Here is a 25,671-nt window from a genome sequence, read left to right as displayed (position 1 = left end):
TGCCACAAAGAGCTTGTGTTTTGTCACGCTGAGGCCTGTGGAGTCACATCTGGGCCTCTGAATGGGGTTTTGGCCTGAGGGGTGCTGTACAGGAGAGATTACATAAGATTTCAGCAATGCAAAGTTTCTTCTGTGGTTTTGTTCATTCATCGGACTGCATTGAGAATATCGGAATGATAAAGCTTTGCTTTTCTGTGCACAGGAATTTACTATAACTGTACTCAAAGTATAATTTATTGATGTCCGATGTCTGATTGATATACGAACCCACGACTTAAAGCCAGAGTGCGGAGGATCTGGATAGGCGCGCTCATTTTAGATTCCTGATTCCACATTTGTTTGAGCTTAGAGGACATCGGGAGCCCACAAACGCCAATCCTGGCTGCAGCATCAAAGGGTGATAAATAAACCTGTTAAACAAGCCTGATAACATCCGCAGAGCTGCTCTCCATCACATATTAAACGCCGCGTTTAAAAAAACGGCACTGCATTTATGAGCCGTGGTAAAGCCTTTGCCCAGGATAAAGGAGAAGGCTTGGGCCAGCTGGCATCCTGCTTCTCGTGAGATCTGCTGTGGGTTAAAGCACAGGACAGACGCAAACAGAGACAGTGAGAGTGAACGAGAGAGACAGATGAGCAATCAACTTTGTCCGAAGCTTTCTTTGTTCTGATTCATTGTGCCAAGAAAATGGTACTTTCCATAAATATCATACAAATTTAGGGACAGAAACTTAGATGACCTGAATAGTGTGTGGTTGGGAGAGAGTAAGATTATGATACATTTACCTTCAGCATGACCATAAGAAAATATTTTTCAACAAATTTCAGGTGATGTAAGCGCTTAACATTCAGAAATTGTTCACTGTTCAGCTCAGGAGGTCACAATATATTCAATAAACATTCATTTCTTTACATACTGTAATTTAATATATACACACACATATATATATATATATATATATATATATATATATATATATATATATATATATATATATATATATATATATATATATATATATATATATATATATATATATATATATATATATATATATATAAAACAAAATATAAAATGAAAAACAAAATTATGTACAAAATCAAACAAATAAAAAAAAATAAAAAAATTAAATAAACAGTAACACAACTTATCAAACATTATTAAATCCAAATAATCCAATTCAAAATAAACAAAAATAAATAAATAAAACAAAACACAGTGCATGAAATAAAATATTAAATAAATACAATATCCAGAAAGGGTAAAATGGTTTAATACACATTAAACACAAATCATCTAATACAAAATGAACAAAACTAAAAATAATAAAAAAATGATTTTATAAAATAATAAAATACAGCCAGAAAGGGTAATATGGTAATAGTAAAAATTTTTAATACAACAGAACATAACAGACAAAAATAAAGTTGCATGTAACCAGTTTAAGCAAGTAGCAAGGCAAGGCTACACTTTTGGTAATTATGGTAATTATTTGTTAATATGTTTAAAAAAATGTGTTACTACGATAAACATAAATATATAACACTGCATAAATTTACAGTATACTTGTAACATAACGCTTACATAATAGCTTATTAAACATATATCATATAAAATGGAATCAATAAAAAAAAACACTGAATTAATTATATTTTAAAAAAAAATGTAAGTGTATTGTACTTAGAGCCACTGATAAAGTTCAAGCACTGTCAGTAACTGTACACTGGAACCTGACGGTACGTGACAATTAAGTCATGCTGACTTCAGTTATGCTGCTTCCTTTAAACAAGCATTTTAACAAGTCTCAAAACTTTTATAATTTGTCTGACAATGCAAAAGGGAGAAAAGAACAAGAAACTGTGTGGGAGAGTGAGTATCGCCTAATTAAAAGTATCAGAAATCTTCCTCCATCAGCATGAGGGGGAATTAATGTGGGGCTGTTGGCACATGAAGTCAATGCTTCAGGCTTCCTGTCTCCAAACAGGCAAACAGGAGGTGCATTGCAGAGAGCCAGTTGCCTTGGTAACAACAACTGAGCCGCATGGCTTGCAAGCAGAAGCGCTAGTGAATTCTCAGGGGTGAAGCTAACTACACCTTTAAAGATTAAATGTTGACTCAACACAACAGCAAAACCAACTTACACAAGCTTACATTAGAAGCAACTACGAGATTCACCTTCGCCTTACAAATAGGTTCTTGCACTATAAATAAGAAATCATTTACGGAGGACATCGGTATGTGAAGACACGAATTACATTCTGTGCTTTCGGTGAACGCTTGAGGACACGCATCAATCAACAGCACATAATAATCATTTCCCTGTCTGAATGTTTTATTAAGACCAGAAGTTTTCCAAAGCCTCTTATACTGTATGTCCAGTTCAAAGGCGTCTGTCAGGGACGTGCTTCAAAATCTGATTCAATTTTAAGCAGACTTGTGTCTGTACGAGAGTCCATCCTACTGTAAAAGAACCAAATTAATTATCTATTTTCCGCATCTTCTATGCCGGTTTTGGAAGAATATCTGCAGATTTGAATGTGCAAACTAATCAGACCTAAAAGTACTAGAAATGAACACTTAGCTCCACAGTGTGCTAGTTACATGGACTAGTTTTAACAGTAAAATATGCACAGTTATATAAAACCAAGCTTAAATCAAGCCTAAACCTGACCTTGGAGTAAGTACACACTGTAACAAAGACACCTACCAAAACTAATTGGCTACTGAAATATTTCGTCACATCAGACGAAATATTAATAAGCAAGCATGGTATATTTACGAAAGTCTGTGAAATGCATGCCTTGATATAAAATTAAACTCAGTTTAAAGTTAGATATTGGTCTTTTAGTTGCTCGCCTTATTTACATGCAGTCGAAGCCACGTGGAAACAGCATTAATCATCGCAAGTTCTCACATATTTTTGCAAAACCCTAACATTAAAATTTGAACTTCACACTCATATTACAGGATTGCTTATTGAACTGTTATATAACAGCACATTTGCTGATGTTCGGTACAACAACACTTTACACATACAGTATGATATTGCTTAAACGCACTTCTATTAACAGAATATAATAAGTATGTAGTGCAGATGAAGATTTAGGAATAGCTCCTATTTCTAATCCACAACCTCTATTCTGTGACTGAGAAACCACATGCCTGAACTTCACTGAAGTACCATTTTAACAATGCAGTGTATCAAGAGCAGTCACAGCTGTGGCCCTGTAGGCCTGAGCTGACAAACAGCTTTTGCAGCTATGAGGGTAAAATACAACAGCTCTACTATGATTTAGCCTCTCTCGCTTGTCTCTGTGTGCAAAAGATGATTTATGCCGGTTTCTTTGTCTCCCAGCGCTGCCCTGGATAATATAATGTGGACAGGTTTGTCCTTCTCTGAGATATGATCTTGGTTTTCAGAGGCCAGGTTATGGAGATACGTCCGGAGATGAAAGAAGAGAAGGAAATTATGAGTCAGCCTGTCATGAAAATCTCCATCATTTTATGAAAGTGTGTCTGCACTGACTGATAGGTTAACACCACATTCTTGAAAATAAAGGTTCCAATTTTCTTTTTGGTCAATGTCATTAAATTATATGAACCTCAGATGTCTTTATATTTAAGAATGTACAAGTTGAAGTTGGAAAATTGGGAGAACATATAATGTGCAGATATATATATATATAAACAATTAATAACAAACTGTCTAATCTTAAGTTATTTTAAGTCTTTCTTGCTATAAAAAAAATCTACCATTAGCATTAAAATTAAAAGTCTAACAAAGTCACAAAGTTGAATATTTAAACCATTAGATCGTAAGCAAATTTATTTTTATGATTATGTATGACTATAATGTTATACAATACATGACGCGCAGTGAATGAATCAGTATAATGTGACCACGATTTGATATTAAAATGAAGGAACAAATGAATAAATCACAGACCAAAACGGCTAAATTCTCAAGGAATGAATTCGTAAGCCATGGCTACGATATCTATTTGTCATGTTCAATTGACCAAGTCATTGCTTCATTCATGTAGGAATAATTTCATATATTCGCATATAGTGCAGCATTAGGAGCGTAAGATCTAGATGAGCGTGATAAGATAGTAAAAGTGTGAAGACTGTCTCTGTAAGTAGGTTATGCCCGAGGGTTTGCACAACCGTCTTGTCTGAAACTGCCTCTGAATTATGAGATCATTGCAACATCTGCCGGTTAGAGGGACTGACGCTGACGGACGGCCAGGTGTGTGTGTGTACTTACTGTACAGGTACACACACAGGCTCACCGCACGCTGATGACAAATGAAAGCGGAAATGAAATGCAACTTGTATCATGAGATACCCGAATAGCTGTCTCAATATATTTACTCAGTCTGTGTGTCAGATTAAGCCAGAAAATACATTAATTACAGGAGGAGAGTCTCTCCAACTGTTCCAGCTGCTCATTTGTGGTCAGGAATGAGCCGCAGAAGATCATTGAGTTACACATAGATTACAAGTTCATGTTACATATATATTATGTTAACATATTTCTGTTTAGTTATGTCAATATATTCTATTAGTTACACTGGCCCAGTAGTGCACAACACGACAAAATCTCCACAACACAACAAATCGCCAATAAACAATGCTCTGGACTAATTTAGATGTTTTGTGCTAATTCTGCCTTGTTGCACTAATTTTGATTTTTATTCAATGTGCTGTGCTAATTTCGTTGCGTTGCAACTTGTTTCCTTTGTGTTGTGCTAATTTTGTTATTGCGGCTTGCTTCTGTTGCTTTGGGCTAATTTTGTTGTTGTGGCTTGTTTACACTGTGATGCAAAAAAACCTGAACATTATTTCAAAGTGATTATTCTGTGACATGATATTTAATATAAAGCGTGACCTCCATAGCACACCTTCTTGCCTCGCTTCCAGTGTCCAGGGATTTAAGAGCTTCGGGCCGTTTTCAGAGCTTAGATTTGCTGATGACGGATAAGCCTTCAACCTCTCAGATCACTCACACTGGAGGACACAGTTGAGGGATGGGAATCTCCATATTTTCCAATGACCTGACCTGCTTTTGCCTCACAGCACAGAGCACATCTGCTGCCTTCATTGTCATTTATTGAATGGCTTGCTTGAAGCTACAGAGGTTAATTAAACTTATTTCAAAAACCTATTTTTGCCACTAACACTCACGTGATGTGCTAATATCTCACTATCTATACCCTCTCTAGCTCTCTGTCCTGTTAGTTACTGCTTTGAGCCAGACTCATTGGTCTTCCTTCCAGATGGGATGGGCGGAAGGACTGGTTTAACGTTGGCACCTGGGCGGCCCGGGGAGGAAGGGAGCGTTGGGGAGACCCTCTCAGACACAGAGCGAGGGGCATCAGGGGTCAGGCCAGACTCCATGTGACCTGCAAAACATCAAAGAGAAATGCATTATTCAAATAAACTAGAATCTAACATAGGAATATAGGTCTAGGAATTCAAATACATTTTTGTATAAACAGCTTCTAAAAAGTAAATGTATTATGTATGTATAAATTAGATGCTAAAATGTCTAACACAGAACACAGAGAAGAAAATGCTTATCACCTCTAAGAGAGTCCTGGTCCTGCCCCAACATAGAAATATCCAAAGGCTCTATGTTGGGCCCTGAGCCAGTGTCTGACCCCTGGGCCACTGAGAGCACCCCTGCTGAGCTCCTCATGGACAGGCCAGAACTGGCACGAGATTCCTCAGAACTGAGACCGAAAGAGGGAAAAGAAGAGAAAGAGAGAGATTAGGAAAGGTAAAAAAAAAAAAAAAAAAAACGTCCACCCCATCAGACCAGTTTGCAGTCAGTAATAGGATTATATATATATATATATATATATATATATATATATATATATATATATATATATATATATATATATATATTAGTTATATACTTTGTGTCTATTTAATGCTTAATTTACCTACTACAATAATGTAATGTCTCAAAATACATAAAACATTCATGAAAAAAAAGGGTAGTCTACTTTTTTTTTACTCCAAATTTCAATGAAATAACATTCCAACAAAGTTTGAAATTTTATTATAACACAGTGTTCTATTCAGCTGAAAAGAAAATCCAAATAGCAACAATAGTATGCAAATGACTCATTCTCTATAGGACATCAGTGCTGAATAAACAAATGTCTCAAGACACCCATTAAAACAGGTTTTAATCAGTTTTGATTGGCATAGGGTATATTTTTTAGAGAGCTGGCAATGGTCTCTTCGCGGATATCCCATGATTCCACAGGCTGCATTTTCAATTGATTTCATAAAGAGCACAGTGAAATTCATAACTAGATTGCGAAGTTACAAACTAAAAAATGCATATTGCTTTTCCCCGGCGGATGAGAAACAAAAAGTCACTGTTTAACACAATTTGGACTAGCACATTAGTTTTGTCATTTTTTCCTAGCTAATAAGCAAACGGTGGTGCACCGTGCAGGCTGGGCAGCTCTGTAAGTCTCCCAGGATTCCTCTTAATGAGCTAAATTACAGTGTATTTAAATATCTTGGGGACATGCATATTTCACAGGAGTAGTCTTGTATTTCCTCGCCTGTTTGGAGTCCCCGAGCTCATACACAGGAGAGGCAAAAGCACCGATAGTCATAAATCTGCATTTACGTGCTCCAACGCATACATCTTCCAGATGGCCTGGGGCATGTCAGCTACCTGAACGCTTTAACTTTGAGCTGGGGATGAAAACTTTGATATTCGAGCCTGGATGTGTGTAAAATGGAGATGGAGGTTATAAACATAAAGGGAGAAGCCACAAGACGCAACTTGTCCTGGGAAATGATGTACACAAGGAGAGGGCTTTGGGGAAAGGTTAATTGTTTTGCTGCTCTTGGGCCAGAGGTCAGAGGTGAAAATGTCAAGGTGTGTGTGGCATACCTGCTGTCCTGATCAGGGTCAGTAGCGTTGAGGCCAACGGGACACACTGAGGAAGAGGGGCCGGGTGGGGGCCGGGACTGAGAGGCTAATGATGATGGAGCAGTGGGTGCACTTCTGTGACACACACACAAATAGTGTCAGTAAAGGACTATAAACACACACTCACCAGCCTGTGGTGGTGCTTTTTGCTGAGGAGACAAAATTTGTGAATTTTAAACAAAAACACAATAGCTTGTTACAAATCTATGCTATTTAACGGTAGAATTATTATAAATATATTATAAATATTATAGAAATAGAGCATTATAAGCACTGCAGTGAGTTAATATTACATATTTCTTGGAATTATTTTTGGTCTGGAGTTGCTGCTCATGAAAAACAACACAAATCAAGTCATTTTTGTGGTAGTGTTTTAGCATGATGGCTTAGAAGGTAGCTGCCTAGATACATACACCAAGTGATCCTCTGTCAGTCACAGTCTTTGGGTGATCAAAGTTGCTACACAGTCAAAGTTACATTACCTCTGAAACAGCTCAGCATAAGCACCAGGACTCTTCCCACTCAGAGCTTCTCGAATCAGCTGCTGGCGTCTGTGATTGGAAGCCATTTCCTGTGGCGTTCACAGAAATATTGTGCTTGCATGAGCGCGAATGTTCATTTCATCCCTATCTGCTACAGTATTCCTGGCCACGGCAGCTTCTTTGGATTATTTCAAGCCAATAATCATGTATAAATAACAGAATCTATAAGTCTGATTTACTGTAGGAGTCTGCTGCGGGGTCATTTGGGCCTGGATTTTGTTCTGGTAGTTTCTGCTGTAGGAGTCCATGAGGTCAGTGGCCTCTGTCGTGTTGGCTGCCAGTAACTCGCCAGTTGCGTCTACAACAGAGTTGTCGTTAGGGCACTCGGCCATCGTGAACAGATGTCTGCTGTGGCTGCAGCAGTGAAATGCCATAGCCTCACACTGTGTACAAGTATTTACAACTATATTCTTTATAATCCTGTCAAAGTGCCCCGCAGACAAAACCAACTTCATGTAAAGGCCCCATGAAATGAAATTGGGAGTCCAAGTGTGTCATTTTGTAGATGCCAGAAAAATTTGAACAAATACATAGATAAATAAAGGTATGCTAAACTACTGTAATACTATGAAATATCAATGCCTGAAAGAATGTGGGGCATGTCGAGTGATATGATTGGGTATTGGGACTGTGAAAGCTCACTTGTGGAGGTGTTGTCAGATGTCACTGAGCTGCTGTCACCTCCTCCATGCTCCTCTAGACCCAGGTACTCCTTTACCAGCTGTTTTAAAGTCTGGTAGGCCTCAGCACGATCATCTGATGAGCGCATTCAAAAGCATTTAGTTTAGATATTAGTTCAGATCAAACTCAAGTTGAATATTCCAGCATTTAGGGATTTCTTTTACAATTCTTAAAATGAAAATAAAAAATATGTTTCTATAGATACATAGACAGACAGTATAACTGGCCTTAATAGGTTAATAAAAGTTTGCTACCACAAGGTATGATGTTGTCAAAGAAGCCAGGCGATTCTCTGTTGGTCATGGAATACAAATCAATACGAGACACGGCTTTTTCCATCTGAGCGTTGCTGTAGAATCCTCTTGCTTTCAGAAAGCAAATGTAATTATCAACAACAGTGGGGATCAGCAAGATGTAACGTGGCTCAAAATATGAGTTCTTCAAACTATACACTCCCTATATTGGAACAAACACACAAAAAGGCCCAGTGTAATTAACTGCTGTGGTGTTTGACACAGTTTTACACTTGGTCAACATGGCGGAACAGGTTTTCTTGATGCCATACCTCTAGTTCCATATGCACACAGCAGGCCAGACCTTCACGAGCCACATGTTCAATAGTTTCTCGCGATAGGCCATACCAATGTCCTCCGTACTGCATTGTCTGGACGAATTGACCCTGACAACAAGAGAATAAAACTGAAAAAAGACACTGTACTGACACAGAGCTCAAATTCATCTTCTAAATGTGCGTCATCATAGATATTCAGCACAGATTCACTGTAGACTGACCATGAACTCTCGACCTTTGTGTTGCAAGGGAACATAGTTCTTCTTGCTCAGACAAAACTTTGACCCCTGTGTTCAACTGCACCTGGGTCCATTTAGCTGCAGCACTCCAAAGTCACTCTCTGTCAAGCTTTTACTCACACAAAGCAATTTGCAAACACATGTTCTTACATCTCTGGTCAAGATGGTTTTAAAGCATAAGTACAAATAATAACCATGCTCTAATCCTTTACTCTATTTGCTTTAAGAGGGCCAGAGAAAAGCACCAAGGAGCGCTCCCGTCTGCAGAAAGCCGACACACATCTGTGTCAGTGTGATATAGGTAGGGGAGGTTAGTCTGTAAAACTCAACTCTGTCTCTTTCTCTGCTCTGGAGGCATAAGGTTATAATCACACATCAAAAGGCTTCCTTCCAGCCTCTATCAATCAATAACATCGGACTTATATAGCAACACTTAAGAGCTAAATGAGATAGTGGCGGCACAGACTAGGTGTACACGCTCTGAGAAGCACCTGAGGGGCCTGGGGAAAAAGAGAATCTAGGGCGAATTCTTTCCCCTCTTCACATTTTTGGCATGTCATTCCTTTATAGACCAATATGGCCTGGAGAAGTCTGTTTCTGCAGATGAATGGGCATAAAATTGTAACACAAAAATCTAGATGTATAGGGTTATGAGTAAAATACTGCCAATGCATATTATAACATGATAAAAGTCTGATAGATAATTACCATTTGAATCATGTTCTGAAATTCTTCTTCAGTGACAAAGTGATAGTCGGATCCATCCTCTTCCCCATAATAGGGCCCCCTCGTGGTGTGGCAGGCACTAAAACAAATCGATCAAAGAAACTAGGATAGCACTATTGAAATATATATTGAAATATTGCTTAGTGTGATTATCATATGCCAAAATAAATGATTAATGGTTTAATATTTGCTAATGAAAAAATTAGGGCATATACCCCCAGTTTCACAGAAAATGCTTAAGCCTAGTTTAGACTAAATGTAAATCTGAGATGTTACAGCTGAACGAAACTTGCACTGACAACGCAGTGCCATTGTTTTACCATAAGATGCATACTAGTAAAAGTTCTTTTTTTATCTAAGGCATGTGAATGAAAATTACTTAAATGTCCTAATTGCTTAATCCTGGTTTAGGCTAAGCCCTGTCTATGAAATCGGTCTATATAGTACTTTAAAATTATTATTAAACCAGTTTTGCAATATTTTGGGGGTTTTTTTACACTGCAACATGTCTGTGAAAAATATTTATTTTATTCAGGATATTTATTTAATAATTGTTGTTTTATAGTCATATTGAACAGGTCACACACCAGGTGGAAAAAACAAGTAAAAACTTTTCCTGAATCATTAAGCCCCAAAAGAATGGTTCACACAAGAAGTTTTCAGAAAAAGTAAGAATGATTTTTTTTATTGTTTTTATATTATGTTCTATACAGATGCACACCCCAACAGAGTCATTTTTTCATATTGCAAACAAAATATTGCAATGCAATTTTTCCCAATAAATTGGTGATTTTGAACAAAATACTCTCACATAATAATATTGTTGTGACTTTAATAATGCACTCAAAAGTGCTACTTACCCATAAGCAAAAAAGTCGCTAAACTCCTGGCACAGCTTATGGGATAATTCCCTCTTGCCACAGGCTTGGGGGCCAGTGAGGACCAGCATGGGATATGGAGCATCCAGACTGGGGAGAGTACTTGTGGAATAACATGCAAAAATGCATATTAGCTAATGTTGTTGTTGTGAGCTGTGTTATTGATCTTCATGTGAGTTAAACCACATAGTTTATAACCAATTGGGTGACTTCAAACATCCTCACTACACACTGTGAGTGGTTTGAAGGGCTTTCTGCTTAAGTGGCCTTTGTGGACTAGACAGGCTCATAAAATGAAGAGGAAAGTGGATCGAAAAGTCGTACCTGTCAAAAATAACCTGAGGTTGCATGAGCTGATATACCAAGTGGGTCATATGATCTCTGGCTGCGACCACCTCCAGAGGAGGGTCATACTTGTTCACAGCAGACACCTGAAAATGACATACATGAATGGGAATCACTACTCAACTCTGACATTATCATTCAAATATATGCTTTATTTTCCGACAAACTTTCAGAGCTTTCAAGTTACTTTCAAGTTCTTTACTATTCAGTTCAGCCCTTGAACACTGAGCTCTTGACTTCAACCAGCCAGCAAATGCTCTTCAAAATGATTTCTTTTTTGTACAAAAATAGGCTTCCTCCATCTCAAAGTCATAAACAGCACTTCACTTTTTATTTTTTTAGAAACTAAAGATGTAAAGCAATCGTTCCTTCAACTCCAGATCACATAATCACCTTCTCCTCTGCAGTTACAGTGTGTTGATCTAGAATTATGAGGTGCTGAAGGAGGAATATCACAGCTAGTCTATAGTCGTCCTGGTCCTGCAAAAAAAAAAGCAAAAAAGTTTTTTCCATTAAGCATGAGGTGATGACATTAGGTCCACTATTGTGGTTCTGAGATGCATATGGTGCTCTCACCTGCACTGGGTTTCTGAGGAGATTAATTTCTCTCAACAGTATCAGGTCATGCATATGTGCAGCCTCCTTTACCTCATTGATCTGATAGACAGAATAACAAATAGAATTATTTGTTGAATGAAATATCTAGCTTGATACCACATACACACTCTAAGAACTTCAACAATGCACTTGAGCAGAGCCTTCAAAGGCAGATCTGTGTAGCTTATATATATAGTACTAATTTCTGGCAGATCTTACATTTTAGACTTTTCTTACCATTTTTATTTGGTTAAATTTGTCCGTTTTGGAGTGTTATGCTCTGAGGTATAACTTTAGAGTCATTTGCATAATATAATATGACAGGAATCTGACAGCTCCTTTACCAGATTGCTCTCAAGGTTGATGTTTCCCAGGAGATGGAGGTTCTGGAGACCCGAGAGGCTTTGAATCCGGTTACAGGACAAATCCAGAACCTGGAGGCTGCTTAGAGTCTGGAGATTCTCAATCTTCTGTATCACATTCCCACTCTTAAAAAAACACATATACAATTAATATATACAATTACAATGAAGTAAAGAACAGTAAGTCAAACGCTCTGCACGTAATCTGCAGGGTCATGTGCCATTTCTGTCTGGCTGTGGCTACGTGATTGACAGGTGAGCTCAGGTAATTCAAGGCTGATGGGTAGGGACTGACAGGTGAACATCTGGTAAGATGTAGCGAGTGCATATCAATGAACAAGGGGCTTTTCGCACAGCCTACGTCTGTCTCATCTCACTTTCCTAGGTTTGAAATCAGGGTGCAATCGTTATGGTTGGGGTCAGGGTTGTTTTAATTAAAAACCAAGTCTAAATATTCTTTTAAAAAACTATAAAATCAAATCAAATACAATGTATGCACAATCCAGGACTTTGCAGGCATGTTTACGACCCTACAGTAATTGAGAAAAACTCATAGAATTTAATGGAAAAACATTAGCTTAAACAATATTTTTACCAATACTACAATGAAATTGTGAGATGATTCTGACCTAATGTAAGAGCCAGAAAGATTTCAGCTTCTAAAGCCTTGGCCTTATAATAACCCCATGCCTGGCTCAGAACAGCAGGGAACGATAACCATGAGGGGCTCTGGAAGCCCCAGAACCAAAGTGTGATGGGTGTGAGCGGAACAGGCTGACAGGCGCACGCTGTTCAGGGTCTCAGAACAACGCGGGGGGGTGGACAGGTTCAGCGTGTGAGAGAGTTTGTTTTTTTTTTGAACAGGGTCCAGGCTCTCTCACGCCAGCAGCTTGGCCTCGTGGGACGTGGACACCAAAGGACGCGGTGCTGCTGACGATGAAGAATCTCTTTGATAAAGGACAGCATAAACATCCTTCAGCTGAGTGGCAAAGGTCTGGTGGCACACTGGCCTGCCATATGGCGGGCTTCAACACCAGGCTTTGTTATATTTTCTGAAAAGACCGGAGCCTAATCATGCATACTGTCTCAAAAATACACAGTTAGGGGATAGTTTGAGGAAAAAAAGAATAACCGTCAGTGGTATCAAATCAAGAGGCTGTAGTGTTGCCCACACGATCACAGACAAAAAGCGTGGTAACCTTTCTAAAAGTGTCGACACAACAACATAATCTGGAAGAGGATGACAGGTGATGGGGAGATACTACGGGTGAGCAGAAAAATATGTCAACAGGTTTTGCAGGCTGACGTTAATTAATCCAACAGAGACTCATAAACACTTTGAGGAAAGACAGGGAAGCATTCCAGTGTCAAATTAAAATCAAGCGTGATTACATTTATTTATCGCCCCATCATGAAGAGACATATTTTCCCAAACAGAAATTAACACTTTATAGTTACACATTCAATACCTGTCCTGCCACACTACTGTTAATTTCTTACCTCAAAACACACATTAATTAATCTGGAAAACAAGTAAATATTTCATGAAATATGTTTATATTGTATACTTCTCTGTATTTATTAATCATTGGGAATAAATTAGCCGTGTTAAATGGGTGTTGCTGTTATAAATGGTGAGTGTGTGTTCGTGTTTAGTACCAGGCAGAGCTTTCTGAGTGGCAGATGGTCCAGACCCCTAATGCGGGAGATGTTGTTATGGGTCAGGCTGAGGTGTGAGAGCCTTTTGCACTTTTCCAGCCCCCTGATGGCACTAAATGAATTATCTGAACAGCAAGGCACAGTCAAAGAATGTTTCATAAACTTGTTTTAAACAAATCTATAAAGTCCAAATTAATCAGCCAAGTTACTTTTATTTAATTTAATTTTCTTTTTGGCTGATTTCACCAATCCCTATTTTTTTTACCAAAATGCTTTATTTTGGCATGTTACACCCACTTTTTCCACCCTAATCAATTCCCAAAATCAATGGAGCATTCCACAATTTTTAAATTCCCAATAGGTCACATTTTAGTTTGGGGACCAATTCTGACTATTAACTAACTATTAACTATTACATTTACACTCAATACACTCCTAATTTCATTAAAAGGTTACTCCACTCCAAAATGAACATTTTGTCATTTATCACTCAACGCCACGTTGTTTCAAACCTGTAAAAAGCTTTGTTCATGCTTTGCAATTTTTAAAAGGATACAGTCAAGAATAAGTTTTGTTAAAGACGAATATGCAGAAAGATCCTTCATTGCGGACATCTGGTTATGTGAGAAATTTACCTCCTGTGGTAAAACAAGAGAGAAATGGACAGTATGTGAAAGGTAAACGTCAGTAAAAAATGATGGGAAGAAAAATTTTTACTTTTTAAAATACAGTAACCCTCATTAAAAGAGTAAAATCAATATTATTATAAATAAAAAAAGGTAAACACTGGCTTCAATTAACATTCCTGAGACCCGAAGCAGCTCATTTTTAATCCACTCTTACATAAGAAAGTTGAATCTCACATAACATCACATTATCCCTTCTGTAGTGAATTGAATCACCTTGAGATTTTTTGGCGGCTGGAATCCAAAAAACTCAGTGAGTTGGTTGTGGGAAGCATCCAGTATGATGAGGTGTGGCATGTGACTCACGCAGGATAGATCTACCAGTCACAAAACATTAGGCAGTAAGAGCAGGAGAAAGATGGATGACAAGCATTCGCACAGCTGAGATTATTTATCCCGCTACCAAGCAACCATGAAGGGCACGGACGGAAAAAAAAAAAAAATCTGGCAAACATTTTCAACAAGAGGATATTAGAGCAAATATCTACATTAGTGGAAGACAAATACGAGGGGGTCTGAAACATGACAGCAAATTTAATTTCACCATATAGTTTTCTTGTAACACAAACATTAAACTGGTGTAAACCTACCTTTGATTTTATTGTAGGGAAGCTCTAGCTTTTGTAGATAGATGTAATTGCATAAAATGGAGACATTTTTCAAGTCTCGCCCCTGTGGCCAAACACAATCAGAAATTCAGTTAAGGTGCCAATAAAATGTCATGCGGTAAAACCCTGAAACTAGAGGAGAGTATGACGCATTAGAAGAAGGATGTAAACTAATTTGGAGGCCACTTCTGTCTCTCTCTCTCATGCAACTAAACAATAGCAGCGGTTCCGGAAAAATATATTAATATTCTACCCCCCAGCTCTGTTGTGTAAGCCTGGGAAATTGTATATGGAAAACATCAATTGTTGCTTATAGTGATGTAAGAGTCTCAGAGTGTGTGTGTGTGTGTGTGTGTGTGTGTGTGTGTGTGTGCGTGTGTGTGTGTGTGGATCACACTGTGGGAAGCAAACGTTTCCATAAAGCCAGTAAAACCATTGTGAAGACCAGCCGATAGAATTCAGCTAACTAATGTCTTAACCCATTTAACAACTAGTGACTGCATATGGTATTTATATGTATCTGCTTTTTAATAAAAATCAATAAAGACCTAATATTGACCTAATGACCTAATTTTTTTTACTATCCAAAAGGAGAAAAGGGGAATGACAAACAATAATAATAATAGTTGCAATCTGTAATTTTTTTTTAATTCATTTACAAAATAGCTGATAAAAACATTATAATGATCCACACAACGCCAGTCCATTGATAAACGTCTTATGCAATGAAAATCTGAGTGGACTTTTTCATCTTTTTGTAAATGTCCAGTACCAAATACAGTCATGTGACTGTTCACAAAAGCCCAAATATACACCTCAGTTTAAAGTGAGCGAAAAACACAGGCTTCTTTTACACTATTTAAACGTTAACGAACACGTAAAACGTTTTTATACCAATAAAGTCAACGGAAAGCCCACAATAACACAAAAACAAACACAAAACGTGTGTGAGGATCACTCACTGGGATAGAGAGGCATAGGTAAGTGTGCTGGAGTCCGGTAGCTGACTGTCCCAGGACGGACAGGCATTTAAACACCTCGTCCTCCATTAACTCACCGTCATTCTTCATTTCATACAAAGAACAAGGAAACCACAACAATTTAAATGCTGGCTGCACTGAGTGTCTAAGAGAACTATATCACACACACGAATAAAAGTCCTGTTTGAGGGCTGTTACCGTCATTGTTGTCATCTCTCTTCTTCTGCTGTCTCTATGGTCTCCAGTCTCCAGAGAGAAGCGCTTATTAACGAGGAAAGGAAGTAATCTGACATGTCCAGCTTAACACAAACGCCAAAGATTGATCATTTGACGCTATTACTTACAAAAACGACGTCCACCCCTCGTCTACTAACTAGACGCTAGCAAAAGAGGATTTTCTGTAAGGCTTGCGCTCGCATTGGTTGCCTGGTAACCAAAAGTAAACTAAAGTAGAGCGTTGTGCACGCGCGCATGACTGGAACATTTTAATCATTTTATTGTACTTTAAGATTAAATTAAAATATCTATATATACATACATACATATATATATACATACATACACATAATTTGGCCACACATTTTAACTACTGTCATCCCTATAAAACAAACTGAATTGAACTGAACTGAACTGAAGCAGTTAAGCTAAGCCACAAGAACCAACTTTTTTTAAACCATGCTAAGATAGATGTATATTGTTGTCAGCACATTCAACAAGTCAAACAGTGCTAAAAGTTAAATAATAAAAGAAATGAGATACACACACACACACACACACAATCTCTTCAGGAAAAAAAATATTGATAGCCCAACACGCTTCAAAACATGTTTCTGCTGTATTCGTTTATTTTCATTCTGACATTACAATTGGCAAAATTCACTTCGAATTCAGTAGCTTGAAAGGCTCCTCAGAACTTTTAATCAATCGATTGAAATTTACAAGCATGTACATGAACATCTCAAACGTCATTAAAAGCTACACGCAAAACACATACTAAAAATACACAAAAATAAAGGCATGAAATAGTGTTGCTCTGACATTCTGTGCAAACAAAAGACTGTTAGGGTAACGTCTAAAAGAGCTATATTTGCATGGTATAATGCTAACAGGAGTGCTTGAGCCAGTCACTTAATTTAAATAACATCGAGGCCCCTGATAATGGCTTAAACACTCAAATCCACACACTTCTGTCCTCGTCTATATCCGTTTAGTAAGATACTCTTACTAGATACATTATAAGTAAGGCAGACATGACATTTTTAATGGCTAACCAGCGGTCCAACACATCTTCAGCATTTACACACAACTTTAACGTGCTGAGAATATGAAAGATCATTGCCGCGTTTCTCTCTGTGGCGACCTGGTGGCAATTATTGATTCGAGGGGTTGAGTCATTTTGATGGATTGCTCGGGTGGCTTCCTGCTTAACGCCTGTGTTCTGTATCGATGGCTTTCTCTCTCTCGCTCTATTCCTCATAATTAATGAACTAAAAATAGCCTAGAACAGAGCATAAACGACTGTGGGGTTTTGTGTCTGTTTGAACAAGAGATTCAGATTCAAATTAAAGGAGACACAGTCGAAGGGCAAGGCTTAGAAACTCATTTCCTTACCGCAACCTGGGATGACAGTGATGTCACAATGGCATCGCCGTGACATCACAATCAACGACCGTTGCAATTAACAAAAACGTGCGCACGCAATTATACTCGCAACAAGTAGGGAGAAATTCAAGCTGAATGGAGTTAGAGATTCCTATTTCCTCTCAAGCAAAAAGAACAAATCAATAAGCGGCAGGCGAGCTTTCTTTTCTCCCCGATAAAAAAATTTTTTAATCTGGCATCTGTTATTCCAAGCACAGGCTGCGGGCCGGGCAGGGAGAGACGGCATGCAGGAAGATTTTATAATTGAGAGCAGAGGTTTGATAAAGTAAGAAAATGAGACGAAAATGTCCCCAAGCCACAATAAAAGAACCCGTCCTCTCGCTCTGAAAGATGCGGGCCTGATTTAACCAGAAAAGATACAAGGGATTCATTTATTACAACACGTCTGTGTGTGCGCTTGTGTTTGCAAAGCCCTGGTCGGAAATGCACCTGACAAATATCGGAAAGCAAGGAAATGAAATGAAACGGCTTTAACGTTTGCTTGAAAGTGCGACTTGACTCAAAAATTGTGACAGTAACGATCGGCCGTAACGTGGACCCTTTCAGAGCGTTAGTAGATGTAGTTTAAACGTGCGTGTCTAGACTGTAGTGATCTTCTTATCTTTGGTGGCCTGCTTAATGGCAGCCTGTTCGCATATGATCTCTTTGAGGCGCTGCAGCCGCATGTTCTGCACGGTCAGGTCTCCCACGCCTGTCTGGCTGCGGTGGAGGAGACTCAAAGCATTGATGTACTCCAGCTCTGTGTAACGCACCCCTTGATCAACCACCAGGTTTAGCAGCTCGTCGGCTGTGTTATACAGCATCTCATAGTACTGCCTGCGGAGAAAGACACAGAGAGAGAGAGAATAAAGGAGTCATTTCAGAGGCTGTTATTCAAAGTTATGTTCAAAGTGGTGCTGAACTTCATCCATAAACAAAGCACATTATTTTGTTATTTTTACCTGCATATATTACCTGCATAGAAAAAAAGCAAATACAATTATATATATATATATATATATATATATATATATATATATATATATATATATATATATATATATATATATATATATGTGTGTGTGTGTGTGTGTGTGTATATATTGTTGCTTAAAATAATATAGAACATTATATTTATATTTTAGGCAACTTATAAACAACTATAAACTTTATTTTTAAGCAAAGAATAACTAGAACTTGTACTTTTTTTGATTATAATAAAGGTCAAAAATACATTAATAATCGTCATAAACCATTAAACAACCAAGCCACAACTCTGTACGAGCAATATACATTTTTACCTGAAGTAATTGCATATGATAAAACATTTTAATTTAATTACATATATTATAAAAATAGCATTCTGAAAGTGAGGTAAAGGTAAAGCAAACTAAGGCTTTATTGTTCCTTATTGCGATGCTATGCATTCGCAAAACTTGTTGAGAACATCAAACCATTTTTCCATGACCCCTTTGGCCTAAACATGCTGTTGACCGATGGAATGGAACAACATGCATTAAACATTAGAAATACAGTTCAAGGAGACCACTTACACATGAGTATGCATGCACACCCACACAAAGGGCTCACAACTTCTATTTCTGCAGCAGAGGCACATTTGTAACAGGGGTGATAAGAGCTGAATGTGTTTTGACCCCATCAGAGCAGACGACTCCTCCGAATCTCTCTCATGCTGCATTACTCAGGCACACAGAAAAGGCCTTAGCCAGCAGGACTCTCTCTAACTCCCCTATCAAGCAGGCACACTCCTCCAGGTGCCCAGAGACTTCTGGCTGCACTCGAAATGAGCCTGAAGAGCCCATCTTACACAACCTCTAGCTTTAAAGGTGCTCTGGCAGGAATGGCCAATTTTAGTCTTTTCATGATGAAGCACATGTAAATAAATCAGAAGGACTTCAGGTTGCAAACTTTCGGAGATATTAAACTTCTGGAGAACCATACTACAATGCAAAGTTATGCGGTGCATAATTTGTCACTTAGGATTTGTTCGTGTGTCTTTTTGTGGAAAAAGACTTCTAAATGATTGTACCGGACCCGCACTTTAAATAATCTTTCAAAATTACTGGAGCTTCAGACATTGGATAACTGGAGTCAATTTTTCATGTTCTTTTCAATGTTAACAGATTTTTATTTTACATGTTATCTATTTCCGAAATTGACTAGCAATTTTTAAATGTGAAAACTGTCAAAAACTATTTTATTCAGTGTCCTGGATGATAAAAATAAAAATTCACAATTATACCTAATATCTATAATATTACAAAATATTTTTAATAAAACAAATATTATTAAGGCTTTACAAGACTATTCTTTCTCAGTCTAACAAATCCCTTTTAATTCAATGCTTAATTCAAGTTATTTGTGAAATTTTACAGCACAATGCGTTCTTTTTATGAAATTTTATGAATGTTTTTGGATCCACTTCAAATATATCCCTCATGCTTGCACTAAAGGAGATACCAGTGTCCTATCTACACTGTAAAAATGATTTGAAGTTATAAATAATACATGAAACAAATATTATATATGTGTACGTTTAAAAGAAATCAATATTTCATTCTTTCTACTTTTTACATTTCATGTTTAATGCAATATGTTACTTGCCGTTTCTTTGTAATTAATCGTGAAAGCAATCTCTGAAAAGAAAAAAAAAAAAAGTTTCTACCACCAATTCTTCAAATGTAGTGATTTGTCTTAAACAACTCCAGCAAGACATTACTTTTTTTTTAAAGATTAACAGGGAAACGTAATAAAATGTAATAAAAGACAGAAACACACGCTCAAACTTCTCAAAAATCTGCTGTCTTTTACTAAACCTTCCTGGTGAAAAAGGATTTCTAAGTACTTGGGAATAATGGTGTTGCCCTTACGCCTCTAAAACGCTGAGCTCTAATGGTGCAGATTAACAGTAACATGAAAAATCAAATGATCACAGCATATTCGGTCAGTGGAAGAATACAGATTCAACCCGTAAGACGCTGAAAAGCTTGCCAAAAAGTGTGAATGTGAGCACAAGTGCACCTGCAGGACAGAGAGAGGGCACTTCCATTAACCCCCATTCATCTCTGACACTGAAAAAACACAGCCATTTATAACAGTCCTGACAGTACAGTGTCCCAGTAACCCTTCCTGTGCCACCGGACTGAGCTCAAAACAGGACGGTCTCAAACAGAGGACATCACAAAACATGTGAAGATAATCCATACTTGCCTGTTTAAACACACGGTATGCGAAAAATCGAATTTGATCAGTATTAACACCCTTTCTTCCACAGAACACAAACTTTTTTTTAAAGAAAATCCAAAAACCAAAAACTCTTACATTATCATATAATGTATGATATACAATGATATACAATGTTGTTCTATTAATACTGGCTTACAATTACAGTATTTATCGATATTTTAAATTAGCTTTATTTTTTACACTTTTAATTTGAAATTGAAAAGTGTTTAAGGTTTAAATTTGAATTTTAGTGTAGTTTAGTTTCCTCAATGTTATTATTATTATTTTTATTGGCTCTTAACTTTTCTTTTTTTGTAATTTTATGTTAAACTTAAATAAATCAATTAAATTAAAAATGAGCATACGCGCACAAAAAAATATATATAAAACCATTAAAAAGGACTATGTAAATCACAAACAAAATCACTAATTAAATTAAAACAGGAAATGAACTAGGGAAAAACACAAGATTTAATGATTTTAAAATAACACTGCAAAATAATACAGCTGTCACGATGTGGTGCAGGAGAAATAATGCACAGAGAGGAAATCTTTGTGAGAGGATATATATGTGTGTATATATATATATATATATATAATATATATATAGTACTCTGCAAGTAATTTCATGGGGTTTTAAGCCAACATAAAAGAGGGCAGCTGTCTATTTGTGTGCTTCTCGATGTTTGTTTGTTTGATTGGTGCACCAACTATGACATTCTCCACACTTCATTTCACCCACATTTAAAAGCATTTAGGGAAACGGCGACGAGTTGCTAATCTGATTAACTCTCCGTGGCTTTTAAGACCAGCTCCTTTCCTCACCTCTCCCAATCCTCTCTCCCATTAGAAGATAATAAAGAGCAGGAACTTCACACACATCGGACCTGCACCTGCGCGTGTGCGTTTTCCGAGTGCCATTAAGTTTTAATTAGACAGTTTCTGTGTGTACAGTAGTGCATACAAATGGTATTAAGCTAATTTATGATGCATGCGGCGAAGGACGCAGGGAGATGTATGTTGGCGCGAAGGGAGACGGTGAGAACAAAAAAAAAAAACTCGAATCAGCACAATTCATTTCCTCCAATTTCCAGCGCGTACAATATTAAAGCCATTAAGGGCTGCCTCTGTCAGCGCATTCTCAGCAACACATTAGTTAGCGGCTGAGAGAAAGAGAGAGAGAGAAAGGGAGCAGGCAAGATGCAGACGATCCCCTCCATCAAACCGAACACACATACTTGTCACCACAGTAACAAATGCCAATGCCTTCCGTGCAAAAGAGCACATCAGGCTTTCGGGACATTCCCTCCTGCATGCTTGACAGCTCCGATTTTCCTGTTAATGGGAACATTTTGCAGACGGGCTGCTCTTTCATCAGCTGCTCTGTTCTAAAGTGAGGTGAGGCTTTGAGATGAGACGGTATGACCCTGGTCTACGTATTACAAAACGCCTCTGCAGAACGAGTCCTGGGATAGAAAGTAGAACAGGCTCCGAGAAAAAAAAAAAAAAAAAAAAAAAAAAATGGTTTGAGACTTTTCCTTGGCTGTAGCTGCAGTAAAAGTCGAGTATTTTTCACCTTGCAATTACACAAATCATTTCAATTCAATCGCAGTTAGTCAAAATCAAAAGATTAACCGCATTCAAAATAAAAGTTTTAGTTGACAAAATATATGTGTGTATACTGTGTATATTTAGTATGTATATATATATATATATATATATATATATATATATATATATATAAATACAAACACATGTATAAACTATGTTTATATTTAAGAAAAATATGTTCAAACATTAAAGATATATATAATATAACATATAAGAATATAATAATATAGATATACATGCAAATATTAAAATATATAAGATATGTATGCGCATTTATAAATACACAATAAGTAAACAAAAACTTTATTTTGGATACCCTTAATTGTTAAAGTGTTTCAGAATGGAAAATGATTATTAAAACTATACAATTATTCAAAAATAGATAGTGAATATATAGTGATAAACAGTGAAATGTATTTACATATATTTTACTACTTATTATAAATACAAAAAAAAAGACTTTAGTAAGTATATTTGAGAAATGATGGACATAAATGACAAAATTCATAATCAATGAATCACTGAATTTATAGAATATATTCATTGAAATGGATAGTTTGGTAAACCGATGCACTAATAAACTGAAACTAGTTTAGCAGGCAAATAAAAAGCAGATCAAAATCACTGCAATAGTCGCAATGTTGCCTAATTTTGTGATGGCATCAAAAAAAAACAACTTATTAAGTTAATAGTGGTTATTTTAATGCGTCTTCAATGGAAGTTAGATTTTCATGCCATCTAATGACTGAAGTGATGACCGGGAAGTCGACGATATTGCACAACTGTGAACAAATGCGAAAACACAGAGCAATGCATCTAGATAAACACAGCAAATACGGAGAAAAGGCTCATGTGACTCGCACGTGTGCAGACAGAAAGACCAATGTGCTGTCAAGTGCAGCTGTGGGTTTGTTTTGTGCTTATCGAGAGCGCAGTGCAGGCCGTCACCCTGACACGCTGACTAAATGTCGTTTTTTCCAGAAGCATTTACAAATGGCCTCACAAGACAGGTGCTTTTCCAACAGCTTGACCCCTGACCCGCGCGCGTCAGTCAGCCAGTCTCTGAACTGTGAATTCCTAACAAATTCCCCCTTCTTTAGTGAACGAGAGCACGCTTTAGATTTTACACTGGAAGAGAGAGAGAGAGAACGTGATCAGCATGGCTGGTCCTCACTGCAGCAGATTCAGCCATTTAGAAACAAAGAGACCGCCCTAGTGACGTTTTTAAGACTTTATACAAGTAATACTACACCTGCATGGAAAACTCTATTTCAGAACGTCTAAACTTGTCAGTTCTGTTTTAGAATTTAATTCATGCACTCAGTCAATCAGGGTGTATTATGGTGGTAAATTCAACTGAAATAGTTGCTAGTAGACTTTCCTCTTCAGCTGCAGCAGGTGGGGAATCATTCCCACCGCTTGTCAGCCACATTAAATCTTTGCTTATCTGCAAAACCCCTCAATGAATTATATTCATTTTAGTGTAAAACCAGAATGATTTTAAATGTTTTTAAAAGGAGGTTCTTACGCTCATCAAGACTATTTATTTTAAAAAACGGGAGAAAATGTAATAATACGAAGCACTTTTATGACATAAAATACAATACAAAACTCATTTATTCTTGTGATGTGTAGCTGAATTTGTAGCATCATTTAGCATTACAGTCTCCAGTCTTTCTGAAATCATTTTAATATGAAGATTTAATATCAGTGCTGGGAAACTGTTGTGCTGCTTAATTTTATCAACAATATGCACCACCGTTTAAAAGTTTGGGGTCAGGAAATGTTTTTCTTTCTTTTTACTCTTTTTTTTAAGAAATTAAAACTTAATTAGCAAGGATGTGTTAAGTTGATAAGAAGTAATAGCAATTACTTCTGATTTTTATTTTTAGAAAAGATTTATATTTTAAATAAATGCTGTTTTTCCAGTTTTCAAAAATGATTGGGCAGCACAACAGTTGCCAACATGAATCATTCTAATAATAAATGGGCATATTAGAATTATTGCTGAATGATCATGTGACACTTAAGACTGGAGTAAAGGCTGACTGAAATTCAGATTTGCTTAAAAAAAATTTGTTGTTGTTATTTTAATATACTTTTAAATATAATTTATTTTTTGTGATCATATTTCACAATATAATTATTTACTGTATTTTTAACCAAATAAATGCAGTCTTTATGAACATAAAAAACTCACGATTTATTTCACGATTCACGATTCAACAGCATTTATTTGAAATAGAAATCTTTTTGTAATCCTCTGCCTTTAATGATCAATTCAAAAGTTTTTTTTTCTTTTTAAATCCTACTTGAAACTTTTTTAAATGACAACATATGTATCCGTTGATTCAAAATGCTGCTCATACCGTTGTATAAAGAGGTTCTGGAACGGTTTATCCAGCTGACAGATTTTGACTTTTTTTTTTTCTTCTTTAACTAATATACAGTAACACCGGAGTTAAAAAATAAATACATTTGCTCACAAGCAGCAGTCTCTCGCCAGGTCTGGGTGACGTTGATTAGACATTACTGAGGCACCTGCAGGACTCTGGGACATGGTCTGGCTCAGTCTAAGGCTGTGAGCAGATGGTGTGTGTGTATATGTGTATGCGTGTGAGCATGTAGCGAGAGTAAAAGCATTTTGGTTTTGCTTGGGGACTGTACCAACACCATGCGCGCAAGGTCATTTCAATGAAAAACTACCAGTGAAGTTGTTTACTCGTGATTTTAAACATCAAAACCTCCGGCAGTAGGGCTGCACTCCTAAATTACACTGCTTGTGCTCGCCTAAATAAATAAAAGTGCTAAGCGCTTAAACGCACGTTTTCAGGCACGCTTTCTCCACCGACGCCGTGTTTCTCATCACTAGATGGCACTGTGACCAAAGCCGGCCCGTAGGAGAAGAGCGCCGCTGGGTTTGGCCACTGCACTGCTCAGCTTTAACTCAAATCGATGGTTATTACTGTGTCCTTGGCCCAGTCGCCCACAGCAAGCATTCAGATGGGAGAGCGGCCAACGATTCCCCTTCTTCCTCATGGGCCTTTCTCCATCTCCCAGCATCCACATATATGCCTCCATCTCTCTCGATGATTCCCTCAACACACCGGCGTTTACACGCACTCAAAGCTGAACGTAAATGGCAGGGGTACAGCTGCGAGAGTCTAGTGTTATAGTGCTCCTTTATTATCTTGTTTATGAGGATAATGCCAATGTATTCATAAGGGGTTCATAGAGAGATGCTCTCTCTGCTGTGTTTGCGTGTGTGTAGGAGGGGTCTGATAGAGAAAACAACGTGCTGTAATTCCAGTCATCACCTGTACCACCCATACAT

The 25,671-nt window shown here is 37.3% G+C and overlaps 2 protein-coding genes across 3 annotated transcripts in view; both read right to left on the bottom strand.

Annotated features, from left to right (window-relative positions):
- Positions 1-1,239: 1,239 nt before the first annotated feature.
- lrguk (leucine-rich repeats and guanylate kinase domain containing) lies at positions 1,240-16,258 on the bottom strand. The gene is made up of 20 exons (XM_043236719.1): positions 16,038-16,258; positions 15,822-15,923; positions 14,842-14,923; positions 14,468-14,568; positions 14,122-14,203; positions 13,566-13,690; positions 11,889-12,032; positions 11,524-11,604; positions 11,341-11,427; positions 10,927-11,033; positions 10,585-10,704; positions 9,707-9,803; positions 8,754-8,867; positions 8,443-8,644; positions 8,150-8,263; positions 7,687-7,805; positions 7,448-7,536; positions 6,927-7,040; positions 5,588-5,736; positions 1,240-5,406 (listed from the first exon to the last, which is right to left on the bottom strand). The coding sequence occupies exons 1-20, from the start codon at positions 16,050-16,052 to the stop codon at positions 5,243-5,245; spliced, it is 2,208 nt and encodes a 735-aa protein (XP_043092654.1). The 5' UTR covers positions 16,053-16,258; the 3' UTR covers positions 1,240-5,242.
- A 408-nt stretch (positions 16,259-16,666) lies between these two features.
- Positions 16,667-25,671, bottom strand: part of exoc4 (exocyst complex component 4) — a 101,753-nt gene continuing 92,748 nt past the window's right edge. For both annotated transcript variants that reach the window (XM_043236716.1, XM_043236717.1), the window contains exon 18: positions 16,667-18,317. In XM_043236716.1, the coding sequence (XP_043092651.1) occupies positions 18,080-18,317 (238 nt within the window). In that variant the 3' untranslated portion in view covers positions 16,667-18,079. The remainder of the gene's footprint in view (positions 18,318-25,671) is intronic.

The sequence above is a fragment of the Puntigrus tetrazona genome, chromosome 4 (assembly GCF_018831695.1).
Source record: "Puntigrus tetrazona isolate hp1 chromosome 4, ASM1883169v1, whole genome shotgun sequence".
Taxonomy (NCBI): Eukaryota; Metazoa; Chordata; class Actinopteri; order Cypriniformes; family Cyprinidae; genus Puntigrus; species Puntigrus tetrazona.
Note: the sequence above shows the minus strand (reverse complement) of the source record. Positions and strands in the feature narration are given on the sequence as shown.

Coding starts and splice junctions, on each gene's coding strand:
- lrguk (XM_043236719.1), bottom strand. Junction 8,264..8,442: donor TGACAACATCATACCTTGTG/GTAGCAAACTTT, acceptor TGCGCTCATCAG/ATGATCGTGCTGAGGCCTAC. Junction 7,041..7,447: donor TATGCTGAGCTGTTTCAGAG/GTAATGTAACTT, acceptor TGTGTGTCACAG/AAGTGCACCCACTGCTCCAT.